Source organism: Acanthaster planci, linkage group LG14, assembly GCF_054643075.1.
Source record: "Acanthaster planci isolate LZ-2023a linkage group LG14, COTS_SCS, whole genome shotgun sequence".
Classification (NCBI taxonomy): Eukaryota; Metazoa; Echinodermata; class Asteroidea; order Valvatida; family Acanthasteridae; genus Acanthaster; species Acanthaster planci.
In genome coordinates this window covers 5,055,647-5,082,050 of record NC_141790.1, presented here as the reverse complement: position 1 = coordinate 5,082,050, position 26,404 = coordinate 5,055,647, and the positions used below count along the sequence as shown (strand labels likewise).

Below are 26,404 nucleotides of genomic sequence, written 5' to 3'. Positions count from 1 at the left end.
TATGTTCGAATTTTCATAATAAAAGAATGAAATTGATGCTTGAATGGACTTCAGTCAATGTGGTGTGCTGCAACCTCTTCTTAGGTTGTTACTTATTTCCAGCACAGGAGGCAGCCTTGGGAAGTACATGTACATGTGTATTGCCCAACACGACGGAGACGAGGTTGGAAGCACAGTATGCAATTTAATTCACTGGCACACATCCACCGATTGTTGCATGTGTTTTTGTACAATGTGCATGTAATTACTATGCATGTGGCTTACTGCATGCTTTCATTCATATGCTACATGCTGTTACATTATGTGCTACCTTTTGTGACATCATCAGCTTCAAAAACTTCAGTTTGGAGAAACATCAGGGCACTGTCACATCATATGAATTGGCAGTAGTGGTTTTGTTTTGAGAAGTACATGGAGCTGACAGGGAGCAGTAAAGGGGGCAGGAAACACTGTTCAGAAGGCATGTTTGCACAAAGACTATTTCAGAGATATGCAGGATAGCTTCTGCATTGGTGTGATGCTGTTATGTAAAATGAGTTCACAAGCTTGGGCATTAGCGCCACACGAAATATCCCTCACTTAGCAACATGGAAGTATCAGTTTTATTTGCACCAGAGTGCTCCGGTTCAGCGTGTGGTCAGCACAGATTGAATTGTAACACGTCCTTACTGTGCCAGAATTTCAGCTTGAATCCTTGAAACTCTCATGTTAAGTGCAACAAGAACCTCTTATGTATTTGAAGTGCATGTCGATGTTGAAAGTATGTTAAACTTGATGCCATTTTTCTTTCCCTCTTTTTTCATCTCAATAAGTCAAGATCTTATTTGGATATCTATTTCTCTAGTTTTTGTTCATGGAAAAAGTTTTAATGTTCACATCAGTGGGGTCACTCAGGTTGAAAATGACCATTTCTTACATTCATTCACTATACCAGTCGTTGATTGTTTTCTGCCAACTGACATTCTAACCAGTCCAGTGATCATTAAAGTAGCATCACTGGTAAACTCAGACATTTAGCATGAATGTAAGGATCATATCATATCGTGAAAAGAATCACTCTTGGAGACAAATTCTGTGGTTATTTCAGCAGCATTCTAATTATTCGCTCGGTACAGACGACAAGCATGGTTTAACAAGCCTTTACCAAATGTGAAGATTTAATCCTTGCCAGTGCAAGGAGTAATACAACAGTACACATTTTGGCCACAATAGGAATTAGCAACAATACAACAGTCCAAGGAAGGGGTGACTGCAAACCTGAAATGCCAACCCGTGAACGCAAGCCAGCACCCTCAGCAATAGTTACTCGTCCGTTTGCTCGTCCGTTAGTCGTGGAACAATGCTATGAGCTCAATGATAATACCATACAATTCTCAACTGCCCTCTTTTATTAAACTCCAACATTGAGCTTGTAGCCCAATAGGTTTTACCCATGTAGTATTTAAACCCCCATCACTGAACCTTTGAAGCATTGCAATCTGATTAATGCCCAAACTAAAGTCTTCATGCAGACCTTAGGTCAACTGCTAAGATGATGATAGTGCTCCTAACAATTCTCAAACTCAATACTTTGCCCAGCTTCACCTTTGAGCTTGTTCCATGGCTCCATAAACTACAAGATGCATCACTCCAAGTAATTAACTCAACAGTGCCTTTCTTCTAGACACAAATTAACAATAATGTAGCCCAATGATGTGACAATAACAGTTCTCATAACAATTCTCAAACTCAATATTTGCTAAGCTCCAACTTTGAGCTTGTTCTGTGGCTCCCTGAACTAGCACTTGTGTCACTCCAAAGCACTCGACTCAACAATGCATTCCTTCTAGTCACATAGCAATAATGTAATAAGGCCACCTGCCAAATCGCAAAGTCTCGGTTTGTCGCCCTGCGTGCTCTGCACACTTTGAATTACACAGTGAAAAGACTCATTGTTCGGTGGCATGCGGCTCTACTCGCGCTTCCACATTCCTGTTGCCTCTTTTCAAAGTGGGGACTATTGTGAAGCTGGTGATTTTGATGCAAATTCAGCCTTTTCATTTCTTGGCAACACACAAAGGCCAATCACCATATATACAAGAGCCAGGGTATGCCTTCTTTCACCGTGTTGGCTCGAGCGTGGGCCGAGAATAATAGCTGAAAAGCGGACTGAGTATCTCAATTTTTACGGCAGCTCTTACCGTCATCCGTCGCGAAGGGGGTAATGACATGACAATAATTGTACTCATAACAATTCTTGACTGACTACTTTGCTAAGCTCTCACTTAAAGCTTGCTCAATCAGGGTGTGACTCAGAAACAAACATCTAACTACATGTGACTCCTTAAAATATACAATCTAACCTAAGTTTTTCTGATTTGTACTTTGTCTGATTTGGGGCCACTCTTATTTGGCTACAGGAACAAGTGGACGGGCCAAAACAAAACAACTTTATCTGACAGACATTTAAAATTTACTGGAGGCATGAATATTTTGGGGCTCACTGTACCGACCCTGCACTTTGAATGACAGCTTTAAAATCAGCAATTGGTCTATCTGGACCTTCATTTGATAAATACACCTATCAGTCAAAAACAAACTTTGCTAGGACGCTGAGATCCCCAGGTGGGTTCTAAGAGTTATTTAACTGACGTCTCTCAAAATTAGTTAAGTAATTTCTGACCCTATCAAGGGTTCTGTGATGAATTCTTTTTGAGCCACCCTCGGTGGTACACAACGTTCTGAAGGATTGCGGACTAAGTTATGCAACAGAGTGGAAGGAACAGCCGCAGTGTGCGAAAACACGGCCCCCTCAGCATGCTGGGGTATTAAGGGTCACTGTTCACCCTTGTTGATCTGTTTTGGAATAGCAAATGCACACAAGTAGTGTAGGCCCATCAGATAATTCAATGTCCGATCGAGCGAGAACTTGGTACGTTTACCCCACTTCGCCAGTTACGGTGAATTCTCCCACTCTTAAGAACCCAAAGTAAGCCAAAAGGAAAGCAGCTCTGATTAGCAATGCCTCATTAGCAGAAGTGCATACTGCTGGTAGTGTTGGTATTTTTTGTGTCAATTTGTCCCACATGATCGGGCGCCTGGCACTCTCCTGTTTTCTTTTGTGCCCTAATAACAATTTCTTAATTAAAAAGTGCTGAGTCGGGTCTTGCCATTTATGGCTTTTGTGGACAAAGGCCAATCCTGCAACATGTAACGCAATTGAAGATGAAACCATTCCCTTTCAGGAGAGAGCTGCAATGAAGGCTAAGATTTGATGCGTTGTGACAGGCCACCCTTGTGCTAAGTGCACTTAGCCGGTAAATCTTCAAACACATTCACTGCCCGCTGGTACGCGTCTGTGGTGCCAGGAGCTAGCAACATGGACATGAGCCTATGGGCTTAATCTCACACAGCCATTTGGGTAAAGCAACTGGCTCTGCTCTCACATTTGGAGCAACCCGTTTGACTCTGTGAAGCTGAGAACGAGACAATGCATCCGCAATTATAGGTTTTTTTGGCCACATGCACCGCTTTGAAGCATGTGTTGTATTTCAAACACTAGCGCAAAGTGCCATGATTTGGGGGCATAGCGATGACTGTTTATTAATTATGTGCACAACCGACATATTATCCGTAAAAAATACAACTTGCTTCCTGATTAATTCATAACCCCATATTTCTGTGGCTACTACTATTGGGAACATCTCCTTCCAAGCAATCGAGTACATGTATGTTCCGTTTGTGACCTTAGTTGAAATTAAATGAAAATAGGCTTGGCAGTTCATGGTCATAATTAAACCATTTGCCTGCTAATGATATTGACATCAAAAGTCTGCAGCTTATCACAACTGCATTGTGTTAAAAAGTTTTGAGTCTTGAAATATTTAATCGATTTATTTGTAATGAAATGTTGCATATGTTAATTTCTTAATTTATATGGTAAGTATAATTTCATGGGCTTATGTTGCTTGTCTTCATTTATTTTTGTTGTAAAATAGTATACATTTTCAGTGTTTGGTCTTGCAATAGTCTCAGTCTTGGTCTCGGAAGACCATGTCTTTTCTCAGTCTGCAAAAGTGTCAGTCTCAACAGGCAAAAGTCTCGGTTTGGAAGTCTTGGTCTTGCAAGAGTTGGTCTCGGTCCTCGTCTCAGTCTCGAAGGCCTTGGTCTCAGTCTTGACATTGTGGTCTCAAATATATAACACTGGATGGCATACATTTGATAGTATCACAGCATAATTAGTTAAATTGGTCTTGCATATTTTGACAATAGTTTAATGCTTTAGCACACAAGAATCTAAAGAAAAATGCAGGTTTTCCTTTATAATGAGCCAGTCATATGTGATTTGTCCTTAATGTTTGTTTGTAGATATTGGTGTGATGATTCTTATTTTGAATTCTGCAGCAGAATGCCCTACCATGGTATCCTTGTTTCCTGATTATACAATCAGACATTACTCATACCTGAGAGATAGCCTACCCCACCTTGTGCCTTATGTGAAGGTAACAGTTAATAGTTAAATAAAATAATAATAAAATAGTGGGCCCAATTTCGCTTTACTGCTAATCACACAATTTACGTAAGCAGTAAACACAGCAAAAGGCTTACTCTCAGAGAAAAATTTGCTTAGCTTAATAGAGACGTAACCATGGATTGATTCTCTTTAAACGCCCATGCAATTTTTGTGCCAAGCTCAACCAGTGTGAAATGTTGTCCGTGAAATACACTTACCGTCAAGCACACTTTTGTGCTATGGGTAGCAAAAACAAATTTGCTTAACGGTAAGCAGCACCTTGAAATTGTTCCCTGGCCATAGACATTTGATGGTGAGGTGATGGTAATGAGCTATTAGTCTATCATTTCAAGGTAATGTCGTTCTTGGTTGATGTAAGTTTGGTTAAGGTGTTACTGCCTTTGATTAGAAAAAAATGGAATTTATATTGTGAGCAAAGGCCAAGCTCCACTACCCTCAGTGTATAGATATCATTGATAGAGATGAAACAGCAAAACATAAGCTACACTTAGGGAGTGGTTCTTGCATAGAAAAATCTGGAGTGTCACTTGGTAGTCGCATGATTGTTAGCTTCGACCTTCATCCTTTTGGGAAATACTAGTACAAGAACTGAAGAAGTGAAGGTGCTCTTCATTAGGCAGATTACCATGTAGTATCCTCAACAAGATAATTAGATTGAATAAGTTGAAAGCTGATTTTAACCAAATGCACATGTCAAGGACAGGTCTTCAATTTTTGGACGTCTTCATATGTATTTTTCATGTACATGGGACTGGTTCATGCTGGAAGCTGATGCAAGTGAGAGATGAATTTGATGTCTTGAAAATTTGCTGAAGTTGTGTCCAACCTCAGTGAATTTACAGTGCTTATACCATCTGTAATTCAAAAACAACTTTAAAGGTGGTGCACACCATTAGTAAGCTCACAAAATGGGGATTGCCAAATAATCCTAAAATTGCATGCTTGGAATTAAGTCTAGCTACGAAGTCTGTGTTCCTGGAATACTGATTTTCTTTGTGTGCAAACAGAAATTTTGTACTGTTTTCCAAGGATGGTAGGCTGACTGTAGTTGGCAAATTATACAGTATAATACAGTAATACATTCCAATTCATAATAAAACAAACTGTATAGTGCAGTTTGTTTTAATATTACGTCTGTTAATGGGTGCAAGGTCAAGCATAAGTAGTGTGTATTGACAAAGACTATGTGTGATGCAGGCATGCATGTTACGATTGTGGCACATGGAACTGTTGTAGGAGTTCACGTTATGGTAAAGAGGCTTTTGATAAGCGCAAAACTTTTATAAGAGGTAAATAAATGAATTCATAGGCTAAAAGAGAATTTGGATTAATTTGAAGTTACATTTTACAAATGGAGATTTTTTTTTTCATCTCACCATCATCCCTCTTAAGTATTAAGACATCCTTTGCTGTATTGCACCGGGCCAATATGGCTCCCCCTTTCTGAGAGGTACAGAGAGTTCTGTATTATTGAACAAAACTAGTTTCCAGATAACTAACCTCCCGTTTTCCACCTTCAGTTTACTTTGTGCCCATAATTAACAATTTGGTACCACATTTGTCAGTTGAAAATGTGTTTTGGATGTACACTGAAAGGTATGTTGATGGATTTTGAATGGAAGAAACATGTGGACACGTTCGTGACATTCATGTTGCCTTAAATGCAGACTGGTTTTACTGCAAAATGAAAGGTTCTTTATGAGTATTTGAATATACAGCTTTTAATTTTTGAATAAAGGTACTGTTATGTAGACATTACTCTTGGCTATGAAAAACTGCACATTTAAGGGGACCACACAGACCTTGTCTACATTTGTTAGCGATTCAGATTTAACCAGATTTTTTTATTTATTTCCATGTTTTCCAATAGGAAGACTGCTTTTGCACTGTTGTCGATCTGACTGAGTTTGCGTTAGGGGCACACATCAAGGCCACAAGCTAGAAAACTTTCCTATACATTAGACCCTAATAGACCTTATGTGATTTTTTCTTCATCAGGAGACAAGTCAAATGATATTAAAGGGGCACTCTTTAAAACACTGTATCTCGTGAAGTACATGTCCAATTGGGTTGAAACTTTGTGTATTCATGTAGCTTGAATAGGAAGGGTTTTAGACTCAGATTGACCTCATGTGATTATGACTTCATCTGGTGACAAGTCATGTGATATTAAAGGGGCACTGTTTAAAGTGCTATATCCTAAGCAGTACACATCCAATTGGACTGAAACTTTGTGTGTAGCTTGGAGGGGAAGGGTTTTAGATCCTGACTGACTTGATGTGATGATTACGTCCTCAGGTAACAAGTCACATGATATTAAAGGACTCTTTAGAGCATTATACCTGGTGAAGTACATGTCCGATTGGGCTGTAACTTTGTGTGTAGCTCTAAGATGAAGGGTTTAGACCCAAATTCATTTGATGTGACAATGAAGTCATTAGTGACAATTAAGTCATGTACGTGACATTAAAGGGGCATTTAAACCCAATATCTTGTTAAGTACATGCCCCATCTGGATGAACTTTGCAGATAGCTAGAAAGGATAAGGTTCGAGATGGAAATTGATTTCATCTGATAGTCGTAAAATTATATGACAAGTCATCGACATGTATCAAGATGACATGGATTGTAAACTTTCCATTGCTTTATTTCCATTTGGGGCCGTTATATAACAATTTAGTTCAATGATTTTTTGAAAACCCTTTTAAACCGAAGCAGCTCCGTGCTTCCCCACCCCCACGGTCTTCTCTCCTTAAAATACATGTACAGTGTAGAATATTTAGAATAGTGTGTAGAGCATCACGTTGGTGATGAGTACTTTAAAGTATTTCTTTCATTTTAAGCGTGGCTAAGATAAGATATCTTGGACATCAAGGAATCACCCCGAGGTTTTTATGATGACATTGCAATTTGTGATCAGTTCAGATGTTACTGTATTCAGAGGGGTAATATACTACTCATTGATGTTCTTGTCTCACAGTACATATCATCAAGGAGTTTGGAGTCATCACATGGACCACTTAGTGATGAGCAGGGCCATGGTATTTTCCTTGCCCAGACTCTGGAAAATGTTCAGCATTTAGACACTATGAGTAGACAGTCTGCGGTCAGTCTTATGCAGCTTATTATCAGGTAGGAGTATACATTTGTGATGTTCAGCGTGTTCCATGCTTTTTGCAGACATCTGAAGAATGGGAGATTATACGTGAAGTATTGAAGTGAATATTGGCTCCAGAGAAATGGATATTGCATAACAAACTAGCAAAAAGGAGTTGTACTGTGTGTCTATGCTAAAGGTCAGACCCAGTGGCCTTTTGCATTTTGAGGTGTATTCATTATGTTTGATGCAATATTTGTAATGCTACAAAAATGTCTTAGAGATGCAGCACTTTCAACCTAGCAATTGCAAATAATCAGTTGAAAATAAATTCTTTCTTGAATACCAACAGATGCATTTCTATATCCTGTCAAGCTGAGTAACAAATTATTAATGGGGTTTTAACACCGTATCACTATGGAATGCACAATATTGGCCTAAGTGATAGGATGCATCTTCATTTGTCTGTATGTTTTATCATGAATTATGCAGGGCTTCAGCATTCATCTTACCCAATTAGCATCTCCCCTTGCATGTTTTCCACTTTCTAAAGTTTGATCAACTATAGTGCACCATCTATCAACCACGATGTATAGTGAAACGGTGCTCATAATCTCTTTTTCTTTGTATCATAGCAATGGACATGTATGTGTGCAGTTACTTGAATTATTTGCGTTTCCATGCTTTGCTGATAGCTTACTGTTCGATATTGATCATTTGTGTTGTATATTCTGTACAGATAAGAATACAGCTATAGTTAGTGTTTTTTGTCTCTGCTTAAAAATTTGCAGCTTTTTAATTAGTCCCTGTGTTGGGCTACACACGGATTTCCTAGGGTTGACCGTTGAGCAGGCTAGTCTTTCTGTTTGATTAGTTCAGGGGTCAAAGCTCTGTTTTAGATTATTTTCTCTGTATGAAGGTTTGTACACGAGTGAAAGAAAGAGTATGTGTATTTGTAAATAAAGCAAGAAAGAATGAAGAAAAAGAATATTGTTTCCTCTAACCTGGGATGTTGAAAGTGTGCACCCAAATCAATCAGGGAGGCTGCACTGTCCATTCATCCCTCAGCACCAATTCAATATTCTGATTTGAAAATGGAGGATGAAAGAGACACTGCAAGGCCATCAGCCCCTTGCTAATTTGGCCAATTCATCAGACTGAGAAGAGTCACTGGAAGTTAGTGGTCTGTAATATGAAACCTAGCTTTGCATATTACAAAGAGACACGGGACATATGCTTGAACTACTGTCCACAGCATAACCCGATAAGGTGTCAGTCCTTCAAGCTGTGTACTGTCCCATTAGAAAAGAAAACTCCTGTCTTTCCTCAGCTTGCATTTGATTAACTCAGTGCTGAGTGAATAGAAAACCTTGTGGAGGTGAATGCATGGAGACCGCACTTGCAATGAATACTGTGCTATTCCAGATTTTGATCACTGTTTGCAGGTTCTATAAGTGCCTGACTAGGCAAAGGACAAGCTAGCAGTTGACAGAACAAAGATAATCCCAAATCAGGACTTATTGATAAGCAAAGAGTCAAATGGACGATGTGCTTGAAAAGTTGTAATGGGCCTCTCGTATGATACCTGAGCAAATGCATTCTTACCAATTGCTGTTGTTGGAATACTTGGTCTGCGCATGTGAGGAACAATTACCAATCTCTTCTGACCTAATGGCAATACCTCTCGGGTGCTTCGATGAAGAACTGCATTCACTAGAATCTTCCAGCTAGTAACTTCCCCTGCTGCACAAATGCCTTGGACACTGTGCTCCTCCCATATGAGGGGAGTGAAGGCAAGACCACAGGATCTTATTCAACGTCCAGTTCCAAGAGTTATTGGAAGCTGATGCAAAACGAATTGACACCACAAAAGAAGCTCAGCCTGTAGAAAGGTACTGTCAATACTTGATACTTCACATCCAAGCAAGCATCCAGACTAGGTGTGGGCGACTTGTGAATTTCAGTAGTCGTGGTGACTATCAATAAATACTCGTAGTCGCAACTAGTCGACTAGTTGCGACTATTAGCAGTGTTTTTTTATCCATTTAATCCATGTTTGTGGTTGCATAACAAAGCACTGGATTAATTTTGGACAACGTAACACTGTGTGTTCCTCATTTCATTTGTATGGTTAGATATCACGCTTTTGTGAACGAAATATGAGGCTGTTTTTTTTTTAGAAAAAAACTTTCGTCAAAATTGCTGTTGATATTCCTTATTTGTTTCTCTGCTTACTTGCTACAACTGTTTGGAAGGAAACCTTGATCATTTTCCACAATGCAATCAACAACTTTTGTGGAGGTGAAAAGCACATGCCATTTACAATTTTACATTCAGCAATGTCCAACTGGTGTCAGACCCATGACACAATGCTGTGATTATCACAGTGGAGGAGGACAGGGACCAGTTAATGGCCGGGCCACATCACACCACCACTGCGGGCTGCCTTCACAGTTGTCAAGTCTGATGTTCGTAAAAATATCAAATAAACATTGATGGAGAAGGGAATTAGTGGCAGGTTTTATCCACAGAATATATTTTCAGTGTATGTATTCAGTGTTTTAATGTCTCTATATCAAGCTTGTACTGCTTTTACAAGAGGCAATACCACCATTCAGCATCATGAATTTTCGAGAAATTTTATTCCGCTGCGATATGCATAAGGTTTGTGGTTCATTTCGCATGCAGGCCTGCCACATGCACAGTGCAGCCATGCTTAAACTGCTCAATATGTCATCATGACTTCATTTTTTGTACATTTTTAAGAATCAACAGCTGTAGATATATTTTTACAAATGATCAGTGCAAGGTTTTGTCACTTTTGAGAGTCTCTATTTCGACAGCTAACATCCAAACTACTTTGTTGTTGGTACATGTAGCTAATAGAAAAGATAAACTCTTGATATTTCATAAAAGGAATTGTTCCTACATGTTTTGGCGGACGAGTTTCATACAGGACACTGATTTATTTTACCACAATATCGTCACTTTCCTGGTGTTTTATGTACATGTACATTACAAGTATGCTTCTGCAGCATACATAGAGTTGTCTACCTGAATGTTAAGGGGTCTACAAACACGCATGATGCATGTTGATGGGTGAGAAACGTCGTGGATGGTCAGTCACATTCACATGACTTGGAGACTTCCATTTTCTATACAGGGTGTACCAAAAAAACTTCCCACTTTGAAAAATTGCCCTTAAATTAATTAAATATTCTATAATTTTTGGAAAATCCCTTTACATAGGTTGATAGTGGTTCAGTGCTTTTTGCGCAATTGTACATATGCAACATGCCACGCATGAGTGAGCACCTGCTAATTACGTAAACTGAGATGCATCTGTTTTGCGCAACAAAGTGCTGGCAAGAAAACAGGATCTGAGACCATTCAGAATAAATGTTAATAAAGAAGACAGTGTGTACATCTAACACAAACCTTTTATATTTAACACACATTCCTAAAACATAACAATCCAAAGTTTAAAGCACAGATGCATGGCGTCGCTCATGAATAATGATATCTTCAAGCAAGAAAAAATCAACTTCATGCCCACGTTGTTCACACTTTATGCAATCATGTACGGATCAGACACGACAAGTAGCAGCGGTGATGTACCGGCTCTACGCCCGCACAACTACTGCGACTAGTCGACTATACCATCAAGAAAGGACACAAGATATTGGTGGTCACTCACAACTATCAAGTTGTGCATTGTGCACGATAGTTGAGCAAATCTCGGTGTACAAACTTAATGTAAATGTACATGGGCTTGGTGCATTGTGCATCATCAGCGTGCAGATGCACTGCACACAACAGGTGAGTGCTGCGTCACACGTGGTGCGGGGACTGGGCACTAGTTCTTGTTCTAGGCACATACAGGTGAATAGTCGTGGGGGTGGGCTACGAGTTTCGACCACTAGTTGTAACACAGTCCGGCTAGTCACCGCATTACGACTAGTCGACTATGGAGATATTGATAGTCGTGACCATCAATACCTTTTGATATTGGTGACTTGTCAACTACTCACACTAGTCACATAGGCCTTATCCAGACTGGGACCTTCTTTCATTCCAAAGTTCACAAACAGTTAAAGCCCTTTCAGAACCACACCCACCAGTCGCAGAGACCTTCACCAGGTATTACACTTGTGGCACAACTGCAACAGTCAACCTGTCACCCACACCTTGTCCACCAACTTTAGCATCAAGGGTACTCTAGGGGATGGCAATGATGACTCTTTCGCTTCAGGGCTGCAGGCCCCTATTTTCAAACCTGTTGAGGGCTGCCTGAGATCTTACATAGGGTTCTGGTAAGAGATCACTTTGGACATATGGGTGATCACAATGGAGCTACATGTATATATAAAAACTACAGCACTGACTCATGTTCAAAGTGATGCTTGCTGGGCACATCTATATTTGTGCACAAACCTATGGAAAACTCAAAATTTTGTACAACTTTTTGTATGGCTATTTGCATATCTGCATCTGTATTCTAAAGCAATACATCAACAAAGCCGATACGCAAACAATCACTAAATGAGTGTTTCATCTTGCTCTGTGCCACAAAACACAATCGTGGGTGCGTATGCACTGTTGATTTTATTGGTATCTGATGCACACGACAGCTGCTGCTCCAGAGCCGTCAACTCACTTAACACTGACTGAATTAAGGGAACAACGTTTTAATGTAGTTGAATTTATTCATTGAAAACGGCCATCGAAAGACATGCATACGAAATCAGATTACTTTACTCGAATGTTTAGGGAAATACTCCTTTTAAAATAATCAGCTGTGGGTGTAAATAAATATGTGCTATTACTCTGTACGTGTGTGTCTTATTCAAAAGACGCGCTGACGTTCAGGTATGTTGTACTTGTGCATTGCATTTCGATTACATTATTTCGAATGTTTCTGCAAGCATGTACATGGGTTCATAATGTCTGCACCCAGGCTGGTGTCAAATTTTCTCAACATGGAGAATTAGAAGTTAGCAAGCTACCTTTATATATAGCTCTGTGGTGCTCACAAATCAGCCAAGGATGTTCCTGTCCAAATCCCCACTCCGTGCAACTCCATGGACCTAGAAAAAAAAAAAAACTGACTAGCACTCTTCTGTACCAGATTTACACACCTACTGGCATGGGTCCTAGATGTACTGATGTGCAAATTGGGCAGCATTTTTATCTACATTTTCCCCTCTGAACATCACTAATCCCCAGGATACTGGCGAAGATAGTATGAGAACAATCACCAGTTCTTCTTGTCACCCCCTTCCTGCCATGGCATCCATTTCCAAGGTTGACCTGGTGCCTGATCCAGCAAACATTGATTCTTCCTCACCGACCAGGTATAATCGTACAACTGCGGTCAGGCAGGATCTCCACCTGACATACTGGCCTTTATGCAGTGAGCCTCCCAAGCAGAAGGCTGTTGTAGAGACACTGCCTCCATGGCCACACGCAGACAACAGGCAACAGCAGACTACACTGTATTGCTATATGGTGGAGGGAACAGTCACTGGATTCATCTGACAAATCTGTGACTGCAGTAGCAGATTTTCTGCTGCACCTATTTAACTCGGGCTTCATGGAAGTGACAATTCACAACTTCTGTTCCACCTTTGTGGAAATCCACAGTGGTTTCCCTGATGGTCCCTCCAACTTCTCTTGCTACCTGCCAGATGTCCTGCACTCAGGCAGCATCTCCGCCGATGACAGCAGGACTTTCATCACATGTTCCATCTCAGAAAGGAATGCCCCCTAAAACAACATCATCTGTCTTTAGAAGTGGGTGACATCCCCTTTTAAAACCTTCTATTTATAGTTTTCGGTCATGGAGGATTTTAAAGTTGAAACCCCCAAAGTTATGTGTCCTTACCAGTAACCACCAGGAAATAATGAAGCTACTCTGCTTAGGTAGGTGCTATTTTGGTAAGATGAATGCTGTAGACTCCCCTCTTCATCGTGGTTCGAGTCTACTAAAGAATTCTTATCCAAAGAGCGCTCCCTCCCACCTCCCACTGTGGCTCAGATGTAGGAGCACTTATGAAAAAGAAAGGAAATTGTGGGCACAGCACCACAATACATTGTGTGAGATAGAGGGTGCACTACTTTTGATCACACTTTGGTGAATGCTTTGACTTCACTGATAAGTATTCTCTAGCTCCATACTTATATGGGGATTTGACATAATAGATGGCAAACATTGCAGCTAGGCACATGGGAAGTATTTGACCACAAAGCTTATTGAAGCTCACCCATTATTTGCTGTAAGATCAACAGATCCCAGAGGTCACAAGCAGTGCAAGAGATACATGTATTCCCATCTTAGATGTTGTTTCAGACTTTATGTAAAAATGTTGTTCATTATGACCAGTCACTTTCTTTATACCTGTGCGTGTTTGTTTTTACAGGGATCTTCATAGAGTAAGTGCAGCTGAACCAGGACTGTCAGCATGTGCAGACTTCTGTGCTCAGTACATTCAGTGCCAGCTAGTTCTAAATAAGGTTTGTTTCTTGTCCCATTTATAATCACTGCAAACATACACGCAGTATCTGTACTGTATTGAGTACCCACTGCCTTGCATGTTACATTCATGTCGCACAGAAATTTCACATGGGCATCTTTGTTCTAGCATGTTGGAGTTTTGGGGGGCCAAGATGTTTTGTTTACACCTGTAAAGGGTACATTTAAAATAAGCTAAAAAGAATGAGTCATACATGTTTGAGTGTGGTTCTGTATTCAATAATTGTTTATCAGCTTTTCCATCAAAACCTTGCTTTCTTGGTCATAACACGCTTCGTCGATTTAAGCCCACTGCACTCATCCTACCCAAACAGTTGCTACTTAAGCAAATTTCCTTTCATGCCTTTGTAATTCGTTAAAACTTGATCAACTGTAGTGCGCTCTTTAGTGCTACAATGTGGCACAGCGCCACCATCTTATTCATCCTTCTTTTTCTTAGTGCCATTGTTAATGGATGTGTCAATTTGGGCATCTTCAAATTTCTTGAGTTTTTCATTTCGCTGTATCTTCGGTGGTGACCTGATCAAACTGTAATGTATTAGAAATAAATCAATTTTTTTACACTGTGTCCTTTTTCCCTTACGTATCATTGCCTTGATTTCGATGATTTGTGACGCACTTCTTTATCGTCCATATGCCCTTATTGCATCACGACCGTACATGTCTCTTTTCTTGTTTTGTGTGTTTATATGCATACTGTACCTCTAGTGTTTCCTACATTGATTCTACAAGGGATTCCTTGTACACAATACCTTGATAGAGTCAACCAAGTGATTCTAATATATTGGCTCAGAAACAGTAAGATTTTGGTCAGGCACGGCCTTTTAACCCCTATCTATTGTTGCGTTTCCTACAACTTAATCAGGGTGCTGATGTTTTTCTCGGATACACAGTTACGTGGGGGTTCACCTTTGAGCAACACGCAGGACAGTCTACTGAGCTGCCTCCACCTCGGTTCCCTTGCTTGTGTCTGTGTGGAGGACGAAGCCTACCATAGGGGCTCTTACATGAACCACCATGCCAACCCAGTGAGCTAGCCAGGAAAACAGTTAGCGCAAGGCCTGCCACCATAGCCTTCTGAGACAAACCACAGAGGAGGCTGGCCCAGGTCTCTCCCCTTGGCCCAAACAGCCACGACGCACATAAGCCCACTGGCATCTGAGACCTTTTTAACGGGGTTACCCAGGTGTGAACCAGACAATAGCACTTCCAAGGCAACCTCCTACCACTTGCCGACACTGCCCTGGTGAATGCGCCATTGGAATGTGGATCCACCTCCGCTGCCAAACGTCATTCTGTCCTTTGGCTTCTCCTTGGGGCTCTCCAGCTAGATTGCGTCTGATTCCACTATACTGCGGCCCTTTTTCCAAACATGAACCCAAGGTCGACCATTCCTCTGTCACTTCTTCCCGTCCGATTTCGTCTGCAGATTCTACCGTAGGTTTTCCATGCGTAACTAACACAAACTTCCTTCATCTTCTGCCGGGCAACCAGCAAGAAGTTGCAATTCTCCAAACATGCATTTTCTTCCGCTATCATCTCGTCTTTCCAGTCCTTCTTTAAGACACTCCCTTCATTGGTCTGCGGCCTCAATCTGAAGCCTACACAGTCCGCTACAGCTCCAGATCTTAACCCTCTGCCTGCTGATCCTCATTCACATCCGCCCTTTGTGACCTTTTCTGACCAATGTAGACATGCATTTGGCTGTCAGTGCAGGCTTGGATAATTCAGCAGACCATCAACCCTCATCTGAACCTGTACACGACCTCACTCAAGATATGCAGTAAGACCTGGTCCAGTCACAGTTAGACCTTCAAGATGCGTCTTCTAGGGATGAAGATAAAGACTCTGCTGCTAGCCTTTTGCTTATTAAGGCTCATCTGCATCTACTCCCGAAAGACATGATTCAGCTCCTGGGTCTACCCGCCTCGTCACTGGTCAAAGAGAACCTCAAGTCACGCCCTTCCTTCAAATGTCATGTGGCCAGACTGGAAGCCTCGGCACCGCTTTCTCCAGAACTACCCTCTAGACCGTTCATGCATCGAAATGTACAAAGTCCTCTCCACCAAAACGCTGGTGACAGTACCCGGCTAGCGCTAGAGCCTATTTCGAATTCCCCCGGAACAACTTCACCAATTTTCTGTCTATTCTGGATTAACCTACTGCCACTAAAGACAAAATTGCCTCTGACTCAGCTAAGTCTTCCAACAACAACCCCTTCCTCAACAAAGACAAGTCCAACCTGGAACTTACATCGTACCTTAACCAAGTTGGATAGAGCCTCTCGTCATGGTCTCCAATGTACTGCTTTTCTTTCACTCTTAATGAAATACCTTTCTTATGCGTGTGAAAAAATTCTCCTGTTTCTCCAGACCTTGCTGCAGTTGCTGTCAGGGCTCTGGATAAAATCATCAACTCTATCTTTGAGCAATTCTTGTGGATTTCCTGCCTAGCTACATCTTCCCACAGAGCTATTGCTCTTGACATGATAAATATTCCGTATGAGGGTGTCGAAACTGAATTCAAAGCCTCCCCTTACACAGGGAAAGACTTATTCGCAGGTCAGTTTCTGTGAACCTCCTCCACTTCCTCGTCAGCAGTCGGCCTCCAGTTGCAGAGACAGTCAGATCAGATCTTTCCCTCATTAGCACCTTGGGTACCGCAACACCTCTTGCTCCTTTTGTCCGCTGGGCACCAGTCAAATTCTGCTTTGCCCTTCCCTTCTCAGCCCATGCAAACATCACAACAGGAACACAGACCCAGGGGGTACACCCAGTGCTACTCCCGGCCACTCAGGGGTTGGCACCGATGACTACCCTGTTTCATCTGCGGCTTCTGTTCCTGAGCCAGCAGGAGGCTGCCTACAGATGTACGCAAGGTTCTGGCAGGACATCACATCGAACAGATGGGTACTCGCAACTGTTTTTCTTCGCTACTCCTTCAAACTCATAAGTGCCCCTCTGTTGACCCAATTCTTCGTCCAACTCAAATCCCCTCAACAAGAACAAACAGCAGGCCTTGGAGACAGGAATAAAGTCTCTTCATCTGAACCATGCCATTTTCCCTATTCCCCTAAATGACAGCAATGTAGGCTTCATTTCAATGTTCTTCCTCACACCAAAGAAGGAACCTGGCAAGTGTTGACCAGTTGTCAACCTGGGTCCACTAAACAGGTTCATCCATCTTGTAAAGTTCCACATGGAGACTCTCCGAACGGTGACTTTATCCCTGCCGATTCTAGCCTTGTCTTTGTCGATGGATTTGAAAGATCTTCACATCCCAATCCACCCATGGGACTGCAAGTTCCTTCAATTTATCCGCGATGAAAGAACCTTCGAGTTTCCAGCCCTGCCATTCTGTCTCTTGATGTCCCCAAGGGTCTTCACCAGAATGGCAAACATTGTTGCCGGTACCTATACCAGTTTAGACGTCCTGATAAGCCAATACCTTGACGATTGGCTCATTGTAGGCAGATCTCTGGATGAGGCGGCAGCTTCCACTTACCTTACTTGCGAGGTTACCAGCCGTCTGGTGTTCCTTATAAACCGTGAGAAATCGAGACCTGTCCTACACAGAATCTGACTTACCTAGGTGCGGTTCTCCATCACACCAGCACCTGAATGCATCGACAATCTCCTGGATTGTGTCGGTCTCTTCATACCTTGCCAATCAGCCCCAGCCTGAGCATGGCTACGTCTCGTTGGCCTGATGGCAAGCTGGTGGACTTGGTACTTTTTTGCCGTCCTCATATGAGGCCCATCCAGCTCCACCTGCTAGTATACTTCCGACCCAGATGGGACTCGATCAACCTTTTAGTTCCCATTTCAGACTTCATCCACCCAGGCAACTCATATCCTGGGAACCAGCAACTCCATTGCAGACACCCTCTCCCAAGGAAGGATCCACCCAACAGAGTGGACTCTGCACTGCATTGTCAATCTTCAAGGTACTCGAAAAACCACATATCAACCTCTTTGCCTCACCAAAGCATGCCCAGCTTCGGATGTTCTGCACCAGGTTCCCTCACCTGCACGCCTGGGTGACTGATACTCTCCATGTCAGCTTGGAAGGGATGCTTGCCTCCGCCCTTCCTCAAATATCCCTAATCCTGGCAGTGCTGTCCAAGATCAAGCAAGAGGCATTGCCATGTTCCTTTCATCACTCCATTCTGGCCTCATCAGCCGTGGTTCTCCCAATTGACAAGGCTGCTAGAACTGGTCCCTCTCATCCTTCCACTCAGACTTGACCTTCTCCATCAACCAAAGTCCAACATCCTTTATCCTCAGCCACCGGACCTCCATGTGACCTGTTGGCCATTTTCCAATGATCATTATGTGCAGCGGGCCTTTCTAATGAAGCTGCTGAAGTGCCTGCAAGAGATCCACACCAGTTAACTTGAATACTTTTTACTTCATGGTGCAAAGAATAGGGTTCATGTGGCTCCAACCAAGGCATCTGTAACTGCAGTAGGCGACTTTTTCCTGTTCTTATTCAACTTGGGACTGAAGTTAGCAACCATTCTCAACTACCGATCTGCCATCACAGCTATTCACAGTGGTTTCCCGGACAACAACACCTTAAGCACCTTCCTTGTGGTATGTTCATTTAGCATCCCCCCTTCAAGACAGACAGCCTCAAGACAGCTTATTCCCTCCTGGAACCTATCCCATGTCCTTTAGCTCCTTCCAGGTCATCCCTCTGAGCCCCTCAGTGAGGCCTCTTTACCACACACCTCAGTGAACCTGGTTTTCTGCTCACCATAACCACTCTGCGCTGAGGCAGCAAGCTGTGGTTGTTATCCATCACAGACGGTCACATTAGATGGGCGTGGGAACCACATGGTGTGCGTTTCATCCCAGCCTTGGGCTTCCTCACCAAGAACCTATCATTCCACCCGCCAAAAATCGTCTTTCATGACATCACAAAGCACTCCGGTTCTCCTGATGACAAGCCATAGGGTCCGGTTCAAACTCTCAAATGGTACTTGACCCGGACTTGGAAATTGAGAGGCACAACATCTTATCTCTTCATTACCTCACTAAAACCTCATCGGCTAGCAACTAGAGACACCATAGCTAGATCGGCCATCTCAGCCATCAAGTTCTCCAATCCTGAATGGTCGACCTCCTTAGACGATAATAATCACAGCCTTTTCAGAGCTCATGACATCAGGGCTAGGCTTGTTTGGTGCTCCCAGTTCCAAGTGAAACCGCGGATCCAAAAAAAATCGGAATGGGCGGCTCTTCTTCTGTGATTTTACATGTGGCTGTGACTTCAACATTGGTGAATTTTGCCTGGTACTTGCGTGATACATGTTGTACTTTCCGCAAATACATGTACATGTATGACACCAGGCAAAATCGTTGTGTGGTTAAGAAATAGCCTAGCTGTTGCCCGAACTGATGCACCAGCGAGGGTCTCGGTTCTCAACTTCTCACTTCTGAGCCGGTTCCATGCATGGACCCGAGCAACGGCATAGCTTACAAGATAGTGGACGTATCGGAGTTTTTGGTGTGCCCACTGTGGACGAATGACCAGTTTATGCATGGTCCATGACCATTTACGATACGTTGGCACATGTTCAATAAGTACATGTGATCCAGCCATACATGTACATGAAGTTCCATGGCATGGTCGACGATTCCATTTGTATTATGGGTAAAGTTATATGTACTTGCAACGGCAAATTGGTTGTTGTTCTGATTAAGTCTTTTTATACATGTACGTAGAGTGGAAAATAGTGCAGGAGAAAGCAGTGCTGAGTTGTATCATGGTTGTACATACGTTTTGCAGATTTATTCCAGCCATGACTAGTCTACAAAAGGGTAAAAAAAAATTCAAAATACCCACTGTGGATAATCTTAAAGCCCACGAAAGGCCAAAAGCCAGTCTGTTGTGCCATTGGTGAGTGCAGTGGCACTGGCATGGGCAGCAACAGATGTTTAATGTGTTTTTAAACCTTATGTTTTTACTTTATATCTTTCGGAGCCGGTTCTAACTCGGAATCGTGGTCCTTAGCTGGAGCCAGAACTGGCTCTGAGAATTCTAGAACTACCCAACACTAATCAGGGCAGTATCTACATGTGCCAGCCTGTCCTCCCCACTCTGGCTCAGATGTTGCACTCCAAAAAAGGACAAACATGGTGGCAGCACCTCTGCATTGTAGCACAAGAGTTGATCAAGTTTTAGCGAATGGCAAAGGCGTGAAAGGACGGTAGATGGAAAAGGACACATAGAACGATGTGCGTCATATGCATATTATGTTCAGAAAGTGTACAGTACGTATTTTATGTGTCTTGAGCATAATATGCATATGACGCACATCGTTCTACGTGTCCTCCTTTTTCGTCTACCTGAAAGGACATCTGCTAAATTAGGTTCTTCTTGTTTAGGTATTTCATAGCAGACCCTCCCACACTGCTGTTTGGAGGATTTTGATGTGAATTGTCAAAAAAATGGTTGGTTGCAGTGGAGCACGTTTTGGAAGGGAGATACACTTATGCCGAAAAAGTTTGCGCAAAAAGCATGATATTACTGGAAAAAGAAGCAATCCATTGTTATCCTGGAAATGCCTGACACATCTATGGATGACTTTTACAGACTAAAGCCTAGTATAGCAGGACAAACAACTGCCTGACAAAGTTGTATTGGTTGCTTCGTACCATGACAGTTCGCCTTTCTGTGATTTAATGGACCATCCTGGCATTACTCACAAAACCTGTCTTGTCACCCACCAATAGCAATGACCTAATGATGCCATTAGCTTGGTCAAACTAAGTAAAAACTTACTTGAATTAGTGAGGGGCGATTGTCAAGTATCCAGTGTTGATTCTACAGTCTAGTTCCAAATTTCAAACTGGTTCTCTGAAACGAAAAAGGCAACAGCGACTTATATTAACCTCACCGCTTATTGTCTTTACTTGGTACCAGAAAAGATGTAGGCCGATATTTCAGCACTGCAAGCACAGCAAGAAGTACAGGATTAGCCCTTAGCCCCTGGTGCCTCTGATCTGTGGTGCACTTTGACTTGTCACTACAAACTGGATATCGAGGGCCAAATCCGCGTCCCATGTATACCGACGTTTGAGTATTCAATGCAACTGCAATCATTGGACTTTCAGAAACCTTTGTAAATGCACCAGTATGAATGATAATGCAATTCATGGACCCCCTCTGATGACGAAGCATGTGTCGGAATGTTAGAACTCTAACACAACTTCACTTGAATAATTGGAATTAAAAAATGATGTTTTAGTATCTAGCAGCTGTGGGCCTAGATTTTCCTGGTTGAGTGAACCCAACTTGAATCAGTTTCCACTGTATTTTTACCCTTTTGCCCAGAAGAAAAATATTTTTAAAATATGTAAGATTCACCTCAAATGGTTCATAGTATTGTGAACTTTGAAGATGAACATCTTTACAAAGTGAAGAAACAAAACAAACGGATATTGCGCATGCAGTTACCCTTCATCTAGTGCTGGTTGCCGTCAAAAGCACAGCCGTGACAGTGTAAGTAATATTTCAGAAGAATGGGCAGTACAAGTAGGAAGCTAGCAGGATGGCAACATAAAAGAAAATGTCTATCACACAATTAAAAAGATGTAAAAATGAGCCAAAATTCATTAGTTGGTCTGTTTGTAAATGAGATCTGGTCTGTGGATTTAGTCTATCAACAGTGTTCTTGATAGTGCTGCAAGTGGGTGCCAAGGTTTGGTTCGGACAAGGTTCGGAAATTTTTTGCCGAACTTCGGTTCGGTTGGTTTGGACTTGTTCACTCATGCACATGTACATGCATGTACACACATGTACACGCATTCACAATGCACATTGAGACATCAAAGAACTCACCATGAACGTGCCATATATAGTACTTCCATGTATAAAATTTGTTAATGCAAACAATAAATCTCTTCTTCATCCCCATCCACGAGCAACTTTGATGTGAACATAATTTTTTTAAAACTGTTTCCCCAAAGTTTGTTTAGGAGATAAAGCTCCCTAGAATTTTACCATCAGAGGTGTGACAGTTTCTGACCGTGTTTTGCAGACCAAAAGCAGTTGTGTTTGGAACACGCTGACTCAACAAAATGATTGTAGGATATGTGAAAACAGAAAAAAACAACATGCTCAAATGGGAGTTTCCTCCTTTACAGGGTACAAGATCATATCATATTTTGAGCTAATTGTGTTCTGCTTATTTTCACGAAAAACAGATACCAAACCATGGCTCGTGATGTATTCAAAGAAGAACCTTGGTATCACGTCAGCATTCTTTCTCAGGACAGCGCCCACGTGGCCAAAGGGGCAATTTTCCATCAGTCTTTTTCGAACGGATAATAACATTTTGTTATTTGAGATTTGCAAACTGTTGTGTTTGTGGGTCCTTCTAAGCCAGTGAATATTGGAAGGGGCTCACCGTTTGCTGGAGGATCTATGGCAGCTCCCTTTTGACAGATCTGTCACATGGGGGCTGCCATGATGACACACGCCTTGCAGTTAACCACTACCAGCCGGGGACTCCGGGATCGGAGCCGTATGGTTTATATGTGTGGCCGGGGTCTCCGAACTCGGACAAAGGAAACAGGGCCCTGTAACAAAAGACCGTACTCCGAACAAAAGACCAGGCTGCTGGGCATGACCGGCATTTTTCGCTCTCAAAAGTGGTGATAATCCAGCGTTATTTAGAAACCGTATACCAGGGTTTGGGGTATTTAGAGCAAGCGGATTACCACCGGGGACAAAAGCTCTCCACCACCGCAGCGATGAGCCACACAGCACCGCTGCATGCTAATTTGGCCCCTATTGAAAAGAGGTCAGCAGTGCACTGAGCCAGGTTCGTGAACAAAAGACAGCTGTATAACACCGCACAATCTGGGCTCTGTTTACAAGGCTGCAGGCCTGGCTGAAATATTCGGGCGTCAATAAAGGTCAGCTGTCAACTTAGAGTAGTGCCTGAAGATTACTCCGTGCGGCTATAAACGACTGTTAAATGGAATGATGAATTGTTGAAGGATTTTGAAAATGGAAAAAATTATAGTCATGCCGGCCCAGCATCCTCAACGTTGAAAAATGCCCCGGTCCGAAGTGGTTAACATTTGGAACGTGCAGTTGATCGATCATGGTTCAAACACGGACAACACATGGGTATACGTCATCTCCCCCTTTAAGCTGTTAACAAAAACCTTTAAACGTGTTAGCAATGAACATATTTTACTCATGTTCTAACACCAGAATTTATACTGTGAATAATGATGTAAGAGACCAGTTCAATTTGCAATGCTTTGTCAGTTTACTAAATTAAGTACTTTTTCTTTTTTTCATATCCTGATCTGTTCAGCTAAAAAATGAAAGTTGGCTCATGTTTTGTCCAAATACAAATTCAAGCCAAGGAGCAAGGAGGGCCTGCGTTTCGAGCCACCTCTCCCACCGGACTAAAGTGAGCTTTGTTACGGATTCACACCGGGTCACCTGGTTTCAGCTCACACAGCTGCTGAGCCCCATGCTTCTGGTTGAAGTAGGATGCACTCTTCGCCTTCCCCGCTCTATCTATGGCCTTATACTGGTGTGTGTTGATGGTATTGGGTTAAAGATTTTGAGGGAGCAATTAGCAATTTGGTTTGTAAAGTTTTCGACCCATGAGTAGGCATGCAGGACTCAGATTAAGGCCTAGAATCAGTGTGGATTGGTATGTCAGCAATGCTCCGAGTGGATCAGGTTGGTACAGCATTGCTTTGGCGACGTGCACTGCTTTCTCAGCTATTCTGTTTGACTGAGGATCGTGAGGGCTGGAAGTGCAGTGCTGAATGTCATAGTCTGTGAATTTGTCAAACTCGTTGAGGAATTGTAGGCCATTACCAGCGATTATGACATGAGGTACTCCAAATCAGGCAAAAGTAGACTTCAAGTAATTGATTACTGCCAGTGATGTGGGCTTGTGCAGATGGTGTACCTCAATCCATCTGGAGTAGTAATCCACTACCACTAAATAGTATCTATCGTTGACTTCTGCAAGGTCACATGCAAGTCGTTGTCGAGGTCTGTCTGGAAGAGGGGTAGAGAATACGGTTTTCAAAGGTGAGGAGTCTGTGAACAACTTTGGCTTTGTTAGTGGGTGGTGCCATCTGGATAATGGCTGCTATCTTCCTTGTTCAGCTTCATGCCAAGGAAGTCCACCTTTGTTTGGGCTATCTTGCATTTTTCTCTGTTTAGCTGTAGCCCAGCACTTTGTGCGATTCCAAAAACGCATTGAAGTCGCATGTCATGTTCTTCTTTTGTGTGGCCAGTGACTAACACGTCATCCATGAACACCACAGTGACTGGTATTCTGGTCAACTTGTCACTCATTATCCGTTTGTACATTTCTGGAGCTGACGTGATGCCAAATGGCAGACGCTTGAAGTAAAAGTGTCCAAATGGTGAAATGAAGGTCGTTAGCTCCTGGCTGGCCTCTGCCAGTGGTACTTGCTAGAAGCCATGTTTGGCATCAAGCAGGGAGAATATCTGGGCACTGGAAACCTTCTCCAGGACTTCCTTTGGTATGGTGAATCTCTCCCTGACTATGGCTTTATTCAGTTGTCTGAGGTCTACGCATAGGCAGATTGCACCATTCTTTTTCGGCGCAGTTATGATGGGTGAGCACCAATCAGTGGGTTTGTGCATCTTCTCTATCTCCTCCTTCAATTGTGGCGTGAGGGGGATGGGGATATGATGAGGGGTTGTGACACAGTAAGGAGTGGCTGCTTCATCTATTTTGATGTTGACTGTTTGTCCATGAAGACATCCCCCTCCTTCAAAAACACTCTCATGGCTGAGCAAAGTATAGACACATTGCACCAAGTCAAGCGATTCACAGGCATGCTTGCCAATAACAGGTTCCCCCTGAGCCAAGATGAGGAACTGTAAAGTCTGGGTCTTGCCTTTGACTTGGCAAAGCAGAGTAGTCTGGCCGATAGTTGTGGCTTTCCCTCCAAAAAATCCAGTCAGACGAGTTGAGGAGGGCTGGAGGGTCTTATCAGGGACATACAGCAGGTCGAAGACATCCAGCTTGAGAATATTGACCTCTGATCTAGTTGGTGACAAGCAAAAACGACACTGTATGGCCATGAATGTATATGTTCTGCCTCCAAATGTCATCAGTGGGCAGCTGTTTAGGGCAAATGGCACCAAGAAAAAGCTCGTTTCCTGCAACTGCAAAACTGTTGGTCGTTTCCTCCTCCTCAAAATCAGTCAGGAGAATGGCTCTTACCTATTTGGGCCTGGAGTAGCAAACTTTTGAGAAATGGATCAGCTTGTTGCAGTTCTTACAATGTTGTCCGATTGCAGGGCATGTCTAATGTAAGGAGTCATAACCACACTTTTGACAAAGTGGCCCACTTGGCCGAGTTTGTGGGGGTCTCTGATCCTTACGTACTGGAGGTTTGGCAAAGCATTGTGGCTGTCGGTGCTTCAACTGTTGGACAGCCTGGACTACAGTGCTATCGCCTTTGACCTTGATTTCATGCAAATCCTTTGTTGCAGTTTCAAGCGTTTTGGCTACCATGTTCTAGCCAGGTCCTTATCCAATACATGTGTATTGGCTAAGGGCAAGGGATTTTTCAAGGGGACTCCCTGTCACCGCTTTTGTTTGTACTGGCGCTGATGCCATTGTTGCTTTTTTGCAAAAGGTTAGTGCTAGTTATGAGATGGAGAACGATGGCTGTCGAGTCAATTATCTCCTTTTTATTGATGACTTGAAGTTGTTTGTCAAGAACGAGAAGGAGATTGTCTCGCTGGTGCAGACACTCCCTGTGTTCAGCGGGGATATCAGAATGCAGTTTTATGTCGGGAAGTGCACAACCTTGAAATTGAGAATAGGGAAGAAGGTGAACTCTAGTGGCATTCTTCAACCCAATGGATTGATGCTAGAGTCAGTGGGGGAGAATGAACGCCTGCATCAACGTCAATTTTCCCACTCATGGGTCAAGATCTTTAAAGTTCTCGGTGGTGCCAAACTATGGCGTCCTTACCCACCCAGAGCCTTGACTTATTTCCAGTTTGCTAGGGAGGACTTTGACAACTTCTGAGATTCCAACAGAGGCTAAAGATAAACTTTCCTCCAATGCTCACAAGCCCACAGAAAAGTCTCCATTTAAAGACAAGGACAAGTGTTTTGTCATGTGTACTCTTGCTAAACTTGACTCAGGCTCACGACATGGTCTGTGCACCATGTTTATGGCATTCCTCTCCAGGCTTGAATGAATCCATGCTGGAATTGGGTAGAATC

The 26,404-nt window shown here is 42.6% G+C and overlaps 1 protein-coding gene across 2 annotated transcripts in view; it reads left to right on the top strand.

Moving 5' to 3' along the window:
* LOC110983236 (integrator complex subunit 4-like) overlaps nucleotides 1-26,404 on the top strand; it is a 144,104-nt gene that overhangs the window by 94,027 nt on the left and 23,673 nt on the right. For both annotated transcript variants that reach the window (XM_022242326.2, XM_087145891.1), the window contains 3 exons: nucleotides 4,348-4,481; nucleotides 7,494-7,645; nucleotides 14,030-14,123. In XM_022242326.2, coding sequence (XP_022098018.2) covers nucleotides 4,348-4,481; nucleotides 7,494-7,645; nucleotides 14,030-14,123 — 380 coding nt within the window. The remainder of the gene's footprint in view (nucleotides 1-4,347; nucleotides 4,482-7,493; nucleotides 7,646-14,029; nucleotides 14,124-26,404) is intronic.